General features: G+C 43.2%; 1 protein-coding gene across 4 annotated transcripts in view; it reads left to right on the top strand.

Moving 5' to 3' along the window:
- The window catches only part of MTA1 (metastasis associated 1), a 70,422-nt gene that overhangs the window by 47,516 nt on the left and 5,729 nt on the right, over nt 1–17,177 (top strand). Inside the window, exons 13-19 of one of the 4 annotated variants that reach the window (XM_048944909.1) lie at nt 207–358; nt 1,922–2,111; nt 2,501–2,590; nt 3,191–3,343; nt 4,496–4,531; nt 10,303–10,314; nt 14,718–14,749. In XM_048944909.1, the coding sequence (XP_048800866.1) occupies nt 207–358; nt 1,922–2,111; nt 2,501–2,590; nt 3,191–3,343; nt 4,496–4,531; nt 10,303–10,314; nt 14,718–14,749 (665 nt within the window). The remainder of the gene's footprint in view (nt 1–206; nt 359–1,921; nt 2,112–2,500; nt 2,591–3,190; nt 3,344–4,495; nt 4,532–10,302; nt 10,315–14,717; nt 14,750–17,177) is intronic. The other 3 variants (XM_048944910.1, XM_048944911.1, XM_048944912.1) reach the window with 3 other exon arrangements.

Genomic DNA, 17,177 nt, shown 5'->3' with positions numbered 1-17,177 from the left:
CTGTTTGTGTTTTAACAGGGTTTTGTGTGTAATTTCAGTGAAATAACAACATTGGTGATGACTGTAAAGCCAATATGAGGTTTTTAAGGTCTTTTTGCACTGTCTTTATGATGTGGGCTTTCTTTTGTAATGGTTCTAAAGAAAATAAGCTCTGAAAAGCGCTCCCGTTTAAGGACATATATAATTTCCACCTTTGTTATCTCTAGCCACACAGTCTTACCAGTGGTATTCTTGGGGTCCCCCTAACATGCAGTGTCGCCTCTGTGCATCCTGTTGGACGTACTGGAAGAAATACGGTGGCTTGAAAATGCCAACTCGGTTAGATGGAGAGAGACCAGGACCAAACCGCAATAATTTGGTAGGTAGCAGCACAACGGACCGCTTGATGATCTTGTCTGGGAAGCTTGGTGCCATGATTTCTAACTAATTGTTCCCTGTTCTTAAACATATAACAACAAAAAGAATGCCTTCAAGCCCCGCTGTAGTCCTTGGGCCTGATATTTCATGACTTGCAGAAGCTGGCACGTTAACTTCAGCTGTATGTCATTTGTTGCCAAGTACTGCCGCAAGGAGAAAAAACACCAGGTGACTTGTTTAGCAAACCAGCTATCAAATGCACGGCATAACCTCATGGCAAGAACTGGGATACCAGCCCATGTTTCTGAGAGTCCATTTCCATGTTTTTTGTCGTAGAAGGATAAGGACTGACTTTGCATAAAGGCATTTGTTATTTCCTGAAAATCATTCCCTTTCCCAAGGCGTTTTCAGAATTAGATATCCCAGATAGCTGGTAGATTTTTAGAGATTCCCTATCTTGTTTTTCTGCTTCCTCCTGTTTTGCTAATTACCCTCCTTTCTTTTGTATAGTCTTTGGGTAAGTGTTTGTAGCTTCTCTTTGCCTGTGGCATTTAGTCAAAGTAAGCTCAAAGCATGGTAAGTTGAGTTGATTGGAAGGAGCATCTGCATCCCTACAGTGGCTATGGACAGAAGAATAGTGCACACTGCATTCTGTTCTTTGATTCTTTCTTTTCTGTCTGCAAGTTGTGCTCTCACTGCTTTCTTGTTCTGCTTCTCTCCTTTTTTCTCTCTGTTTTCTGAGCTTCTGATTGCCATCTGAAGTGACTGAGATGCAGAGATAACCACCAGCTTTTATCAGCCCTGTAGCTCTTGTTAGTTAAAACATATGTTAACAGTGTGAGAGGGAAAAACCTTGTTCTTCCCAACCTGGCATATATAACCACAGGCAGGTTAGCAAGGAGATACTGCTTCAATTATTTGATTGGTTTGCTTTGTTGCTTTTCATGAAAAAGATACTGTTTTTGCTCTCTGTTGTATATAAATGTCATTCTGTGTTATTTTTTATTACGCATAGTGAACTCTGGAAATTGATTCATTGAGTTCAGAGTAGAAATTAAAATCCTGCAACTCTGAGAGAAAAATGTTCTCTCGTGCCCTGAATTTGCTTTGGGAAGTAAGCTTGTGATGCAGATTGGCCATACAGCTACTTTCGATTTTCCTTTTCTTTCTACTGTGCTTTGTTGTAAAGAATTTGCATTATGAATCCAGAGCAACTCTAAGCACCCCATGTTTGAGAGTCTTTTCATGAACTCTGTAAGCACTAAATCATATGATAGCATCCAGCAACTTTTTCAGGACTGGCTTTTGGACCCCCCCGTTAAAATTTGGGACAGCCTAGAAGTCAATAAATCCCCGTGGAGAGAAAATGTTTACCTCCATAAACCTCCTTTGAAATATTTTGGAAAAAAATAACAAACGTTGATGGTAAGATTTGGGCAGTGGTACATAGCTGTGCTGAAAATAGTTTTGTCTGTAATGCTGTTTCTTCTCGTGTGATACGATATTCGTTACGTTATTCTTTCTGCTTTTTATGGGTCTCTAATAATTATTTCTTTCCTTTTAGAGTCCTCATGGTGTGCCAGTGCGAAACAGTGGGAGCCCCAAGTTTGCTATGAAGACACGACAAGCTTTTTATCTCCATACAACAAAACTGACAAGAATTGCCAGACGTTTATGTCGAGATATCTTACGCCCCTGGCACGCTGCAAGACATCCCTATCTGCCTATTAACAGCGCAGCAATCAAAGCAGAATGTGAGTGGTGATGCAGCTGGGCACCTGCTTGCAAAGGGCAAAGGGGTTCTCTGAGATTCCTTTGCTATCGAGTTGCAATTCCTGATACTCTTGTGTGCAGTTAGTCCTCCCACAAAATCTGGCTCTACTTGTAGAGTGCTCTACCTGATGGCAGGCTAGACAAATAACTTTAAAAATTCATGAGTTTGTGTTTGTTTTAAAATATTCTTGTTTGCTGTTACCTTTGGCGTTCTCCTGTATTTGCATCTTGCTGCTGAGACATGCATGCATGCAACCTATAAGTGCTCATTTTGATTGGAAAGCTCTCTCAGAACACCTGAGTTATTCACGTAGCTCTGCTACAGTATCTTAGTCTCTTTACCCTCTAATTCTTTCTCTTTGTTTTACAGGCACAGCACGTTTACCAGAGGCATCTGAAAACCCATTGCTATTAAAGCAAGTGGTTCGAAAGCCTTTAGAAGCAGTACTCCGGTATTTAGGTATTAAAACAAACCAACAACAACAAAAACCAAAGAAGCAAAGAGCCCTACAAGCTAATTCTGCTGTTTGTTTTTCCATTTTGTTCTGGCTTTAGATGCTTGTTCTGGGTTTAAAAACAAACAAACAACAACAAAAGATGAGAAGGTTCCCATGAACTTGTCCTTTTTCCTTTTCCTGTTTAATTTGACAGACCTGGTTGCTCAGCAGCCCACTGGGAGCTTGCTAAGCTCTATTTAGAAAAATAGCTTTTAGAAAAAAGCTCTGTTTAGAGCTCTTCTTAAGCGAGGCAGAGGGAAACAGTGCTGTTTGCTGTATTCTCTGATGCACGCATGGACAGGTTACCCTCTGCTAATGCAGGCATGGATGTAATGTTTTGGGAACAACTGGTCAGTCTGTTCTTCCTATTTTCAAGCTGTCTGGAGGCAGCACAGCAAAAAATGATTTATGTAAACAGCAATCTTCAGTCAGGATTACTGGTGGAGGTAACTTTTGTGTAAGGGAAGATGTATTTGGTCACCTTGAAAGTTTGCGGGTTGCTTCCAGCTCTGTAACTTCAGTATCTTCGTTAATACAAGTAACTCCTTGCTGTTCCGCAACAGAATCTCATCCATGTCCTCCGAAACCAGACCCTGCAAAGAGCTTATCCAGTTCTCTCAACAATCTGACTCCTGCTAAGTTTACACCTGTCATTAATAATGGGTCCCCAACTATCCTGGGAAAAAGAAGTTATGAACAACACAATGGAATGGATGGTAAATATTTTTCTGCTGTGTGTCCATTGCGTTCATAGGCTCCTTATTCTGTCCTTTTGGTATGCAGGGGTATTAAGATAATAGGCATAAGTTCAGGTTTTTATTCTTAGGGTTGTATTTTCTTTTCCTTTTGTAAAAGTTGCATCTTCCATTTCTACTTTTGGCTATGGCACATGGTGCGTGCTGCCTGGGTAGTGTGTACACATAAGGTTACCTACCATGTTAGTGGAACTCTGCCTAGCTTTACCAACCTGGCAAGTGTGGCAGGGGGGAAACTTCTCTTTTTATTTTACTTTTTTTATTTTTTTGTAATGAATAGTATGAAGAAAGCCTTAATAGCCATATCCAGTGTTATTTCCTTTTACTCGCGAGGTTTGCAGGTTTTTGATTTGTAGGTAGTAGCTGTGTGTTTCCCAGGTGACTCTGTAATGTATGGATCACCTGGGTTTCAGAAAAGCTCCAGAGGCTGTGTGCCATTGTGAGAGGCAGGCTGCTGCTTAGGCAGGGCAGGCAGAAGTGCCAGACTTGGTGTGCCACAGACCTGCTCCTGCCTTGCACTTCTGTTGGCACTGAGAACCTCTGATCAGTGGAGGCTGGGCTTCGTCTCCCCAAGAGTAAAAGGCAAAGGGAAGGTGTTTGAAGTAGGAGGCAGACACAAGATATTCTGGCATGGAATGCAGGGCTCCTTTCTGAAGAGCTGCTGTTGCCTTAGATTGCTGGGAAGAGAAGGTGCAGTCTTTTCCTCAGATGATGATAAAAGGGCCTATTGAATTCAAGTGATCTTAAGTGAAAAGATGGAGGGGTAGCTCTCCTTAAAAAGGGAGTGGAACTTCAGCTTTATAGTGGCTCTGAGCAGGGAGGGAGATCTCTGTTGTCTGCCCAGAAGTGAGCACAAGTTAAGTTAACAGATTTTTCCTTGGAGAGAAAACAATTATTTCCTGCTGTGTTATTCCTATAGACTTAACCTGTCAAAATAGACTAAAATTGCAGAGAAGTTTCGATAGAGCTGATAGAGCTCTCTTTTTTTTTCCTTTTATTTTTAACTTCATATGATTACTGTCTGTGTTTTAACATTAAGAACTTATAAAACTGCTGTTGTTCAGGTTGCTGATGTGATATTTTTCTCTTTTCTGTTCACTTGTGCTCTATCAGGCAACATGAAGAAGCGCCTGTTGATGCCTAGCAGGGGTAAGACCTTGAAGCTGCGCTCAGCTTATGCTAGGACAGTGACTTTTAGTTTCATCTGCTGGCTTATCTGTGCTTTGTGGCTAATGATGCTGTGTGTACATTCTGTGTTGATGTCTGTGTTCCTTGGGTAACCATTTCCACCTGTGGTTATGCTGCTCACCTTCCAAGCTTTCCACATGCAGATAAGAAATCATACACAACCGTACCGAAGTCATGAACTGATGAATAATCTCTTCACTTTGACAGTTTTTAGCAGTTTTATGGAACTACTGAAAGCTGTGATGGTTAGTTTGAAACTAGCTATTGTTTCACTGTTTGACTTCTAAGAAATTGAAGTTTCTTACATCCTGAACTGCTTTAAATTCACATTGACCAAAAGAAACAGAAGATGGTATTTGCACCAGGTCCTAGGCTCAAGCCTCTGTCTTTTCTGTTGTTGAGTGGACAGTCTCACCAAGGTGAAGCTGTCTGCATGTCCTTTACTTGCAGTAGAAATTACTTTTTTTTTTTTTTTAATTTCTGTGGGGGAAAAAAAGCCAAACCAACCTCTTTTGACTAAAGAACAGTCCTGAAGGCTTTTGTTTGGGATGATGCAGAAGAGATGCATGTGATGTTGTTTGTCTACGTTCAAGCAAACAGTCAATTTGGAATAGCTGGGATCTACAACGTGAGACAGGCAAACACAAAAACTTAGGTTTAGGCATTAAGTGACCTGCACTGCATGCCCTGATGTTAAGCTTTGTCTGTAATGGCTGAGATAGCAGATGACTGTTACCAGTGTATGTGTGCATGCATGCAGAAGTGCATGTGGAGAATACAGCAAGGGTGAGGACAGTGATCTTTGTACTGTCTTGCTGTCCTTGGGATACTTTGATACTTTCTTCCTGAATTTTTAATGTGCTTCTCAGTTTTGGGAAAAATAATAGCACTCTTCCATCTCAGTCAGTCTGGCTTCCTCAGAAGCTTGTCCAGTTAGGAGGGAGAGAACTGAGGAGTAACGTGAAATGTCCACAGCTCCTGGTGACTTGTGGCCATTTTTGCTGCTCCTTGTTAAATGTCCTCATCAGGAAGGCGAGAGCCAAGTTGTTTAGCAGACAACACACTCCTGAACGATGGAGGTGTTGAAGCTCAAAGGGCTGAAGAAGAGCTCACCCCTTCCCTCACACTGTTCCTCTGGAAAGTGCTGGATTTCATACCCAGAGAACATTTGCTCGTTGTAAGCAGAGCACAGTTTTAGGGAAGCACTTACCCAGGCTGCTTAGAATATGTGTTGCTCTGAAGCATACATGGAGTTGTGCAGGGGCCATCTCTCAAGTGCTTGCTGCTGTCAGTTCCCAACCTGCCACCAAAAGGCTTGGAGCACCATTTGTTCACGTTACTGCCAGGTAACTGAGTGTGATTCAGATCCATGCTGTTTACCTGCCGGAGTAATGAGTGCTAATGGGATGTTGTGAGCAGTTCAGCTGAGGCTTGTTGGTTGGTATTAGTTGTGAATAGATAACATTTACCACCCTGCAATTTCCACACGTGTGTTGCTGGAAGCTTTGCTGAGGCGGAGCAGAAGAACCACCTGCAAAGAAAGAAGTCTTAAAGAGCTTGTACTGAGATCTGGTGGGCACAAGGAATTGGGTGGTGAGAGTTTGGTTGAGCCAGTTGTGGTGTGGAGCCAGTTTGTGTTGGTGCTGCTCAGTGTTAGCGCCCAGTTGCCCCACACAGGAGCTGGCTAGCTGTGCTGGTATGAGGCACGGCTACCTAATACCTGTTGCCTGTGCTGTGCCAGAATGGGGAATGTGGTATGAGACATCCCCTTGGTTCTGAATGGAGTCACACTGCCTTATTGGTTTGGGATCTGCTTGTTCAGATGGAGGGGAGGAGGTCAGAAGAGAGACAAAGCATGACTTGGAAGCATTGTGGAGAGAGTGAAAGGCACTGAGAGTGAAGCAACCAGAATTTAGGAGCCAACAAGTTAGGAGTGTGTAGAAGGATTTGAAATGGACTCATCTATCCAGAAGTGCTTGACTTTGGGATTATAACAGTCCTAAAACATGAGCAAAAAATTAATGAGAGTAAAGATGAATTATTGTAATCATTCAGATTCTTGTTTGTAAACATAGATGTACTGGGTAGCTCCTACAGACACTACAGGAAGGGTGTTCTGAGTGTTTCCTTCTTCCACAGCACAGTGGTGTACTGGCTGGTTTAGGTCATTTTGCATAGGAATGTACTGCAAAGAAAAACTGAAGGGAGAGACTGACAAACACTTTGTCTACTTCTGTTGAAACAGTTTCCAAGGAGATAATAACTTACTGCAGTGTTACATGGATTATCCAGTCTGTTTTCTGTTGGCACGCTGTGCTGGTGGCATCTGGAAGATACCTCATGGCAATCTCTGAATTCTAATGGCAAACAACTGGTATGGTGGGCTTCAGCTGAAGTCTCTTTGCTGAAAAATGGTGATAAAAGCCTTTTGGTGCTCGGCTGTTCCTTCCAAACTCATGGGGGATGTTGTCTGTGCTGTAAGGAGTGATGGGTTGCGGAGCTGGCGGTGTGTGATGGGTCAGTATGGCTTTCCTGGTGGCCAGCTCCTACCTAAAGCAGTATGGAATCAAGAGGTTGCTTTGCTTTCTTTTTTGGAATTCAGTCCTCAGAAAAGCCTAATTAATGAAGTGCTGTGAGTATTCTGCTATAAATGGGAATAGTTCCTAACTGGCTGGCTGTAGCGAAGTGGTGACTGAAAGGGGAAAGGCTGGGGGCAGAATACCACCTCATCTGTGCAGCTCGAGCTCCCTGTGAAGAGAAGTAGTAGTGGGAGCAAAGGAAAAGCTGGGAAATGGGAATCTTGGTGGGGAGAGATCAAGGATGAAAAGGAAAGGAGGCTGCCGTCACAGAGCAGCAGCCTGAACTAGTGAACTATGGAAACATTGGAAATTGCTGAAATGTTAAGATGTTAAATGTTAATGTAAGAGATTTTGTGCTTGAAAATGTTGATCTTTCTCTTGCTACTGTAACTCCAGCTGAATATCTTTTAGCTATCCTTGTTCTCAAACTTCCCTGTTTAACCCTCTGCAGCCAAACTTTTCCAAACTTCAGATGTGATTTGTCTGTACAATCAGCCAGAGTTTTGTCTGATGCTTCAATTCCAAGGGCAGGAAAATTCACATGGCTTTTTTTCCCCCTTCCACTTTGTTTTATAGAAAAGCATAATTCTTTCATCCATATTTTTGTTTCTCCTCTTGAAATTGTGTTAGAGGCATCACCAGGCACACCCTGTCTTTCCCAGCACTCCTTCGGTGTTAGACTGCATGGACAAACTCGTGCAGATCTCTGCTTTTGGAACATCAGAAGCACAGGGAGTCTCATAAGCTGTAGTATACAATGAGGTGTTAAAAATGCATACATTTATTCCTTTTTTCCATTTATGTTCTAGTGCTTTTCAGACAATATTTGCCATGAATGTTTCTCTAGGGAAGATGAAGGGACATTTTACTTTCTGGGCCCTGGTTACTTTTGTCCTTCCAGCTGTTCAGCATGGGGTAATGCTCTTCCATACAGATCCCTACAGGGTGAAGGGAGGGAGCACTGTGAGGTTTTTTTCCCTTGCACCATGCTAGCTTTCATCTAATCAAATGAGCTTTTCAGGGTTGTCACGTGCGCTCTAAAATTGGCAGAAAAGAAGGGAGCATGAAGGAGTAACAGGAACAAAGGGGGAAGGCTTTTCCTGGCAACAAACATGCATTGATAAAAGTGGTATGGGTTGTGCTCCATGTAAAACTGGAGAGGGAGAGCTGTGGAAACGATGAAGGCCTAAAAAACAGGCTGCATCATGGAAAATAATTTTGTCAAAGCAGAAGTTGTAGATGTTTGTCTCTGCTGAGAAGAGCAGCAGAAGTGTAATAATAGAGGGCGATTTAGTCTAGCTGGGATTGGAATAATGAGCTGCAGCAGCCAGAAGGTACAGCAGGAAGACTTGGGCTGGAAACAAGCTGCAGATCTTTGAGTGAGATGAATTAACTGTTGGAATACCTTGCTTCTGCTGCTGGGTGTTTCTAGAACAAAATGGAGTGTTGATCAAGTTTAATGTGTTCTGGTTTGTTGTTTCTCAGCTCCTTCTGTGACAACATGAATGAACTCCTGGAGCTGGAAGCATTACACCTCTGTGAGCCTAGAGTGGCATTAGTGTAATTATTAAGAGATGAACATGAACATTGAAATAGTATTTGTGATCAATAACAGCTGTTGCAGTGGAAATACAGGGATGTTCCCTGGCATCAGCTAGGTGGGAAACCAGACTGAGCCAGAAAGCACCTTTGGAATGACTTAGGCTTTGCAAAAAAACTGGTGTTACCTTGATGCATAAAGTGCATTAAGATTCTGCCTTTATCAGCAGTGGCACTTCCAAAGTTGAGGATACCTGGCCAGTACCCCTGCACATCCAGGAATGGCTGTAAACAAGGGCCAGTATTGCTCCCTTGGGAAATAAGGATGCAGTACTGTGAGAAGTCCTGGCTTGAGCTATTGATGTCCAGCTCAGTGTAATGCTAAGGCCAGGATCAAAGATGCTTGGTGCTGCTTGAGGCAGACTATTTCTTGCCAGCAGTGGCATTGCTGGGAGGAATGGCAGGTAGCTTGTGATGCTTCTTGTACCCAGGCGCCTGTGCAGTTTGTTTGGTTAGATCTTATGTCAAAAGCAGAGGTTATTTTGGAGAATTTTACTTAGTGTTTTGTATTCAGATGTTGAATTATTATTTTTTTTCCCCACTGTCTCCAGCTTAGCCATGATGCTATGATGAGTTTCTTTTGCTGCTATGGAGAAGGAACTGGAAATGAAATGGGGAGGTGGACTTTTCACTCTGGAACAAAGAGTGAAAACCATTTAATTTATGAGCAGTGGCACAGAATAAGATGTAAATATTGATTTAATGCAAGTAGACTGCATATCCCAAGGCCTTGTTGGGAGCAGGTGCAATTAATCTGAGAAGAAATAAATGAAGAAATGAATGATTAAGAATGCAAAGGCGGAATTGCAAATGACCTCAATGATACAAAGCCTGAATTTGTGTGTGTGTGTGGAGTCTGTGTGATATGTATCATATATACACATGTCATATGTGTGTATATATATACATATATAAAGTACAGAACTCTTAATTCTAACAACAGCAAGTAATTCAGTGATTTCTAGTCCATATAATTAGAATCACCAAGCCCTAAAGCAGCAAGCTGTGTGATGGCTGAAGGCTTGATGACTTTTTGCTTAACCACTCAGTGTGTTACAGTTGTCAGAGTGTACCATGCCTTTTAGGAATGAGGGTGAGTAGCAGTGAGATACGTTCAGATGGAGCCAGGACCTGCTTGGCCAATGGCTCCCTGCAGCTGGAAGGTCCAGCTTTGCACCAACAAACACATCATCTGTGAGGCACTGCAGAGCACATCAGTGTGAACTCTTAGACTGAATGTTTTAGGAACATCTGTCCAAATCCAGCACAGTTTGTGTGCAGGGGTTAAATGAAGGAGGTGGATAATGGACAACTACTCGTACAAAGTTCAAGCTGCTCTGTTTGGATTTACTTATTTGGAATGCTGGTTGTTTAATGTTGTCTTGGGTTTATCTGTCCAACAAGCAGTCACTTCTGTGTTCCATTACAAACAAATCAGTCTGTGTCTCTGTATTTGTTGCATGGGGCTGGGCTGCTGTATTCTGAACTATGTGAACCTTTCCCTTTTTTTAACCTTAGATCTTTTTTTTCCTTTTCCTTTGCCAATCTTGGTAGGAACTTACCTAGGTAAGTAAATTGCAATTTTAACATTGTTTTCATATACAACAGAATTTGAAGAAAACGTTAGTCCAGGTGGTGTCAGGTACAATTTCTGACCTGTTCTGCTTGTTGCACTTGTGTTCCTGAAGGTTTATAGCCTTTGTTTGCTGGAAGGTGGGCCCTCAATCCATTCACAATGGGAACACGCTCTCAGCAGTGTCAGAGAGGCACTAAGGCCTTCTTGCAGGCTTGCAAAAACCGTGTGTGTGTGTGTGTGTATATGTCAACACACAGATTTTATTTTTTTTTTGCCAGTGAACTGCTAACCTGGAAGCAAAATCCTTGTTCATCATACCTCATTCATGCATGCTGCTTTTTTTATAATAGCTTGCTCACAAATGTGGTACTGTTGGTGTTTTTGTTATGGCTAGGAAAGATGGAGTCCCAGCAGGAGTGCTTCTGGAAAAGGAAAATGCATATAAAGAGCATGTGGATCTGGAAAGCAATGTATTTTAGCGTGGCCTGCATTTTAAGCTGACTGGTTGTGAAAGTATTGTCTGAGTTCTCAGTTTTCCTTGTGACTGAAGATGTGCTTATGAATGGTGCTGCATATTGCATGTTCTGTGTGATACTTCTCTTCAGTAAGCAGAAGTGAAAGCAAAATGCCATCAGTGAGTGATTGGTGTCTGTATAGATTGAAAAAATTAAAAAATGAGGCTTACACAAGATGGAGGACCTGTGTTTTTCTGCATGGTGCATAAGCTGAAGAGTGGAGTGAGTAAGATCTAGGAACAAAGAATGAAAAAGCATCAGTTTATGTCCAGGGGTTGGAGGCTGGGCTCCTCTTCTTCCTTGATACCAGAGTTAGGTCTGTGCACACTTGTTGTGCTGCACTGTCATATGGTCTGTAAGTGTATAGGCAGTGGTGTGTATGTTCCAGCACAGAGAAGTGCTGGAAGACTTGTAGCCAAGCAGGAGAACAGCAATACTTGATGCTTATTCTGCAGCTTCTTTGTGATAGCTGAAAATACCTCCACTCCAAGCAACACTGGGTGTGCTGCTGAAGATTTAGGCTCTCCTCCTTTTCAGCATGGCAGTTATGTGTTATATATGGCTTAGAAAAGGAAAAAGGCTGAATTTGAGCTATGGGAGTGGTTTCTGGATAGTATTCGGGTGCTAGGGTCGTCTTGCAGTAACCAGAATTGCAGCAGCAATGGGCATGCAAGTCTCTCCTCAGGTGTCAGAGGGACTGGGTGTGCTGGTTTGCTCTCCCATCCCAACCAGAGCCCACCTTCCCCTCCAGGTGTTGGTGACAGCTCTCCTTACCCCCTGGGGTGCTCTGGGGTATTGCTATGGGTGGTGCAGGAAGTTACTGTTTGCTATTTACTCCCTTATTAAAGTGAGAATTAGCTCCAAGTGGTAGGAGATTGTTACGTGAGAAGAACCAGGTTGGTAGATCAAGGGGTGATATCTGCAGCTTTGATCTTGCCAGAGTAGAGGGTTCAGTGGACCGCTGTGACCTGCTGTGACCATTTTGGACTGAAATCTCATCTGTAATTGTGCTTATGCCTGGGGAACCACAGTCACCAAGTTGTCAGGAGTGGAGGCTTGCTCCAGGATCTCTTTTAAGCTCTGTGCTCTGCTTAGTTGTTTGGCTGCCATTTTGGTAACAGTATAGAAGGGTCTGTGGCAAAGGGCACCTGCAGGTGTATGTTGCTTGGCTCATCTTCACCTAATCTGCTGGGACCTCCTGGTACTTTTAATAAGTAGTGGAAATTTTGGCAGGAGGAACTGAATGGGAAGAGTTCTTGTAGTGCCTTGGGCTTTCTCAGTGCTACAGGAAAAAAAAAAACAAAACACATGGTCTTGAGGTTTTAGAACGTGTGTCAGTGTCTTTGACTGCAAAACAGTGAAAGACTTGCTTGGAGTCATCATTGTAGATGTTTTTCTTTGTGATACTCAGTTCTTACAGGTGCATCTCTGATAGACCTCACCTCTTACAAAGAAGCCACTAAAACCTCTGGGTGAGGATCCATGGTTTCCAGTACAGCTGCATCCTGTTGCTGTGGCAGCTGTGCTGCAGTGTGTTGCAGATGTTATGCTGTCTGCTCCTCTTAGGTGACTGATCTGGGTAAAAGCTGCTCACTTAGCAGCAGCACTTCAGCTGCTTATACTTGTACTGTGATTATTTTTATTGCAAACTGAAGCTGGTCTTTTCAGTGTTTGTTTTCATATTGATTCCTTCAAACTCTAGTTATCAGAATGTGACGAAGGGGAGAAGTAGCTAACTGCTGCCTTATTGCTATGGTAGCAAGAGTATGAATTGCATGGAAGTCGTATTTTTTTGTGTCTTATTTTACTGAAGCAATATTTTGTTATGTGCATTTTATTCCAGAAGCCAGAGCTTATGGGTGGGGGTGTCCCTGTTGTAGACCACCGTTTCCTCACTGTCTGAGGACTGGAAGCTCTGGGGCTCAGAGCTGGCCCTCAGCCTGTGCCAGTGCCAGCATCTCCTGGAATATTCTGGGTTAATTCTGGTGCTGAGGATTAACAGTTCTACTGTCTGATGTACAATCAGCAGTAGTCATCACAGCAGGAGCCACGTATCAGCTGCTCCTGTAGGCTCATATTCCCTAGTATGAAAAAAGAGCTAATCCTGAGTGTGGTTAGCAAGAAATGCATGGCTTCAGTCCAAGGCGTAGCATCCATGGATTTACATCTCCCAGAGATGCTGTGAATGAGGGAAGTACTATCTTCCTGTTAGGGAAGGGAGAGGAAGAAAGCAAGCCCTAAAGCTCAGTTTCTGGGCTGCAGCCAGTGGCTCTGGGCCATGTCCTGCTGGCTGTGCTGTCCCAGCAGGCACTGTCTCTTTGTCCAGGCACAGGCAGCTGCCTGCAGCTGGATGTTGCTGCTTCTGTGTGAAAGAGGAGCAGTTATCTGGCACTCACGTCGCTTCTGTTAACATCCAGAGGTTGTTACTGGTCATCTTGGTGCATGGCACATCTGTTCCGCAGATTTGGTGGAAGTCATCTTGGCACTGCTTCTTCGTCTCTTTGGATACTTAACCAAAAAACATTGCAAAAAGCATGTGTCTTCACATTTGAAGTAGCCAATAGCATACATCTCTACTGAACGAAAACAAACTTGGTATAAACCTTATGTGAACTGTTGATTGCTAATGTGGTGTTGTGATGCTCAGTGCTCAGCAAGGTATCCCCCACTGCGCCCTTCTCCCTCACGGTACATCACTGTGCCTTGTATTTCCTGCTGTACCTGCCACGAGTGCATCCTGTTTGCTCTTACCAAGGAGGATTTCAAGGAATCTGCTGGAGTACAGGCCATCACCTGTACTGTCTATTCTTGCTGGGTTCCATATTTTGCTGTTTTTATCCCAGCTTAGCTAGCTAACAGTGGGAAACAGCAAATGCCAGACTGAAAGAGTTGTGCTGGGAAACTTGTTAGTAATGTGAAGGCAGAGTTAGTCACTGCTTCTGTAGCTGGTACCAGTACTGTGTGTTTGCTTTGTTACACCAACCTTCTTGCTTTTCAGCCAGAAGGGGCTGAGAAACATGGTTTGGAGCTTTAGTGTTAATGGCATGATGTTTCCTAGGATCAGGAAACCAAGTAGTCGTAACAAAAGTGTTTCTTAGATCTACTGGTCCTTTCTGTGCCGTACTCTGCTGCCTTAGAGCAGCACTTTGTTCTCTTGTGTGCCAAGACCTGCGGGCTCTCATCTTAGTGAGGAACAGCGCAGCGCATACCTCATGGTGGTGTGATGGGGTGTCTGATGGGCTAGGAAGTGGCAATTGAGTAAAACCAAGCCCTGGTGCCTCCTTGCACAGGTTGTGCTGCTGGAGGAGGGTTTTGCATGGAGGGCTGTGCTCAGTGATAAATGGAGCTGAGCCTGGGGAAGGATTTAGCAGTGGTAGGTGAGAGCAGGTTATCTCTGCAGTCTGCTTGCTAAAAGCTCAGAGCTGACATCTGAGCACGTTGTTCCCTGGGCACCTAGGGATGACAGGAAAGGTGTTACTTGTTGCTGTCTTGACAGTATAATACCTTCTACTTTCTCCCTTCTCGGTACCAGTAAATTCCTCAATAAAACCAGAACATCAGTTTTTCCCAAGGACTTGAGGAAAACTTCAGGTCTAAAAGAGGAGGTGTACTCACAGTGGTAGTTTGACAGTGTGAGTAAATGGAGAGAAGACTGAGCAAATGAAATGCTTTTAATCTGGGGGCTCTGCTCTGCAAACCACCTTGTTAAGGAAGCTCTTTTCCCAGTTACGTTCCAAGGAGGGGAGAAGTTAGTTTGGTAGAAAACTATAGAGCAAAACAACACAGTTGCAATCGTAGTTGCGTGTTTTGATTTTGTACTTTTTCTGTCTTGGCAAAGCAATGGTCTTACCAGCTCTATTCTCTTTCCTGTTTGTTAGGTCTGCCTAACCACGGACAAACCAGACAAATGGTAAGAGAATGCTCATTTAACCAAACAGGGAAAAGAAAAACAATTACTATTAACCCTCTCTAGATAGAACACCCCATTAAACCGTAGTGTTTCACTTCCATCTTTGCTGTTTGCAGCTGGTCACGCTTCCCAGTTCCTCAGGAAACTTGAATAAACAATTATTTTGGGGCATATGAAAGGTCCAAATGACTGAATAAAATTGAAAACTGAAATCAGTGATTACATCAGTGAGATTGTTCTGAATGGAACATTTTCTTTCTGCTCCTATGGAAACTGAGTGGCTGTTTATAGCAAAGCTCTGGGATGTGTTTCTAGATGGAACGTGTTTCACTGAAGGAGGAAGGCTTACATGATGGAAGGGTTTGTTTGGAAAAGTCTGTTCTGTTTTGTTTTTTTCTTTAGGAAGTTGGTGTGCGAGTTGTCTTCTGAGAATGCTTGTTCTTTTGTGTTCCTTTATTTTTTTCTGGAGTAATAACGATTCCTTTCATCCACGATGCTGAGATTTATCAAAGGACAGAAGCAAATAGCCAGTCTGACTGACGCATCTCTGGCAAAATGCTGTCGCACCAGAGTGAACGTCATGAGAAGGGCCCAGCACAAAGGCTGTGCATCACTTTGCCCCTTCACTGGTAGTTTTTGTGAGACCTCAGTCTCACATCTCTCTGCTCATGGGAGAGAGCTTGAAGCATAATTGTATTTCTGGCCAGAGAAGATCTGCTTGGGGTGCTGATGAAGTGGAGCTGGCCTCAGCAGGTGAGCTGCCACGGTGCATTAGTGTCAGCAGAGTCACTCCAACACGGATAAATCGGGTCTGAACGATGGGCACCAAAGAGTGACCACAAGTATTCGACATAGTGACATGCTCAGCTGGTGGGCAGTAGCAGGAGGCTGTACCTGGAGAATGCTGTTCAGCTGGAAATAATGAAGCATTCATCTGGTTGCTTACTTGAGCATCTGATACGAAGTGGCAAATTACATTTCTCGTGGCATTGGAGGAGACTGGCTACTTGTTTGTGTCTGCTGTATAAACCAGCTCAGTGCAGTGTGACAACCTAACACTTGTTAGCTACAAGGGTGGGGACCCAGAACTGCCTCACTTCTGGTTGCTCAATAAAAGATGCTACTGAACTGAAAACTGAAGGTCCATGTTTCAGGATGTGCCATTTGAAACGTTGCTCTGTGCAGGCAGAGGAAAGGTGACTGAAGCACACAGGTCCCCCTCCTAGGTATTTCCAAGAACTCTCTTGGGAGTTGTTCTGCATATATAGCACATGGGGAGGAACTTTCCGTCATAACATGAGTGGAAGAATGTTCTTGGAGAAATCTGGAGGGGCAGAGGAGACAAAAGTCTTTCAATGGAAACCTTTTCCTTAATAAACCTGGAATGTAAAAGCAATTTCTTCAGGTATTTCCGTGGTTTGCTGTGGTGCTAAAATTGTTGTGTATAATATCATGGAGCTGGGCAACTAAGAAATCAAATTGTTACTGCACTTGTCTTCAACAGTTTTAAAGAGCTTAGGATTCTAAAGGGTGGGGTTTTGTTTGTTTAGCCTCAAACCCTCTTGTTTGACAAGAAGCAGGTATGTCTAACATAGTTGATTAAGGCTGGTCAAAAAAGGTCATAAATCAATTTTTATTTTCTCCTCAGATAAAACATGTCAGATGCAGGGTGGTTTTTTTCCTCTCTTGTTGAACGAACTGAAGTCTGCTTATAATAAGTTGAGTGGGTTTTTGCCATCAGCTGCCCATTTTAGGGCTTGAGTGCACCTCGTGTCCCCTCCTTTCCCCTTGAGGTGGCTCTGCCAGGTGGGACGTCCCTCCTGAATGTGCTCAGTTTCCCATTTCATGGTCAATGGGAAGCCTTGGTGCAGCAGGGGAGGTGGTCTAGCCTGTGATGTACCAGAATTAAATGTTGTGGCATTTCTTGGCATTTTCTGACCAGCTTTAATTCATGCATATCCATTTTTTCTGGGCCCTTATTTTGCATCTTTCCTGACTGTCCAGTGTTACCAATTTCAGTGGGATTTCTCAGTGTGCTAATCAGCAGGAAGAGGGGCAGCAGAACTGGACTTCAAATGATCAAGGACAGCTGCATTTGCGAAGCTTAATCCTTTGCTCCCTTGCATCTGCACCTCTCTTATTAACAGCTCACATTTTTCCAGTTGAGTGGAAGGGGGCTGTGGGTGTGGAAAATGATAGCTTTGTCATTTCACAAAGTGAATGTATTCTATTTGGGAAATCTGTGTTGTTAAATGCTAAAGAGATTTTGTGATGAAAGAAGCTAAGCTTTGTAGTTGTAGATTTGTTTACAATAACTTGTTGCAATTATATACCATCATCATTAAATAACAACCTCTTTACAACAAAAAGGACGTGGGTAAGTTTGGTGCCCCAGAATAAATGTAAATTCAAACTTTTCTATTTCACA

The sequence above is a fragment of the Lagopus muta genome, chromosome 5 (genome assembly GCF_023343835.1).
Source record: "Lagopus muta isolate bLagMut1 chromosome 5, bLagMut1 primary, whole genome shotgun sequence".
Classification (NCBI taxonomy): domain Eukaryota; kingdom Metazoa; phylum Chordata; class Aves; order Galliformes; family Phasianidae; genus Lagopus; species Lagopus muta.
The sequence above is the reverse complement of the archived record's forward strand: the minus strand, read 5'-3'. Positions and strand labels throughout refer to the sequence as shown.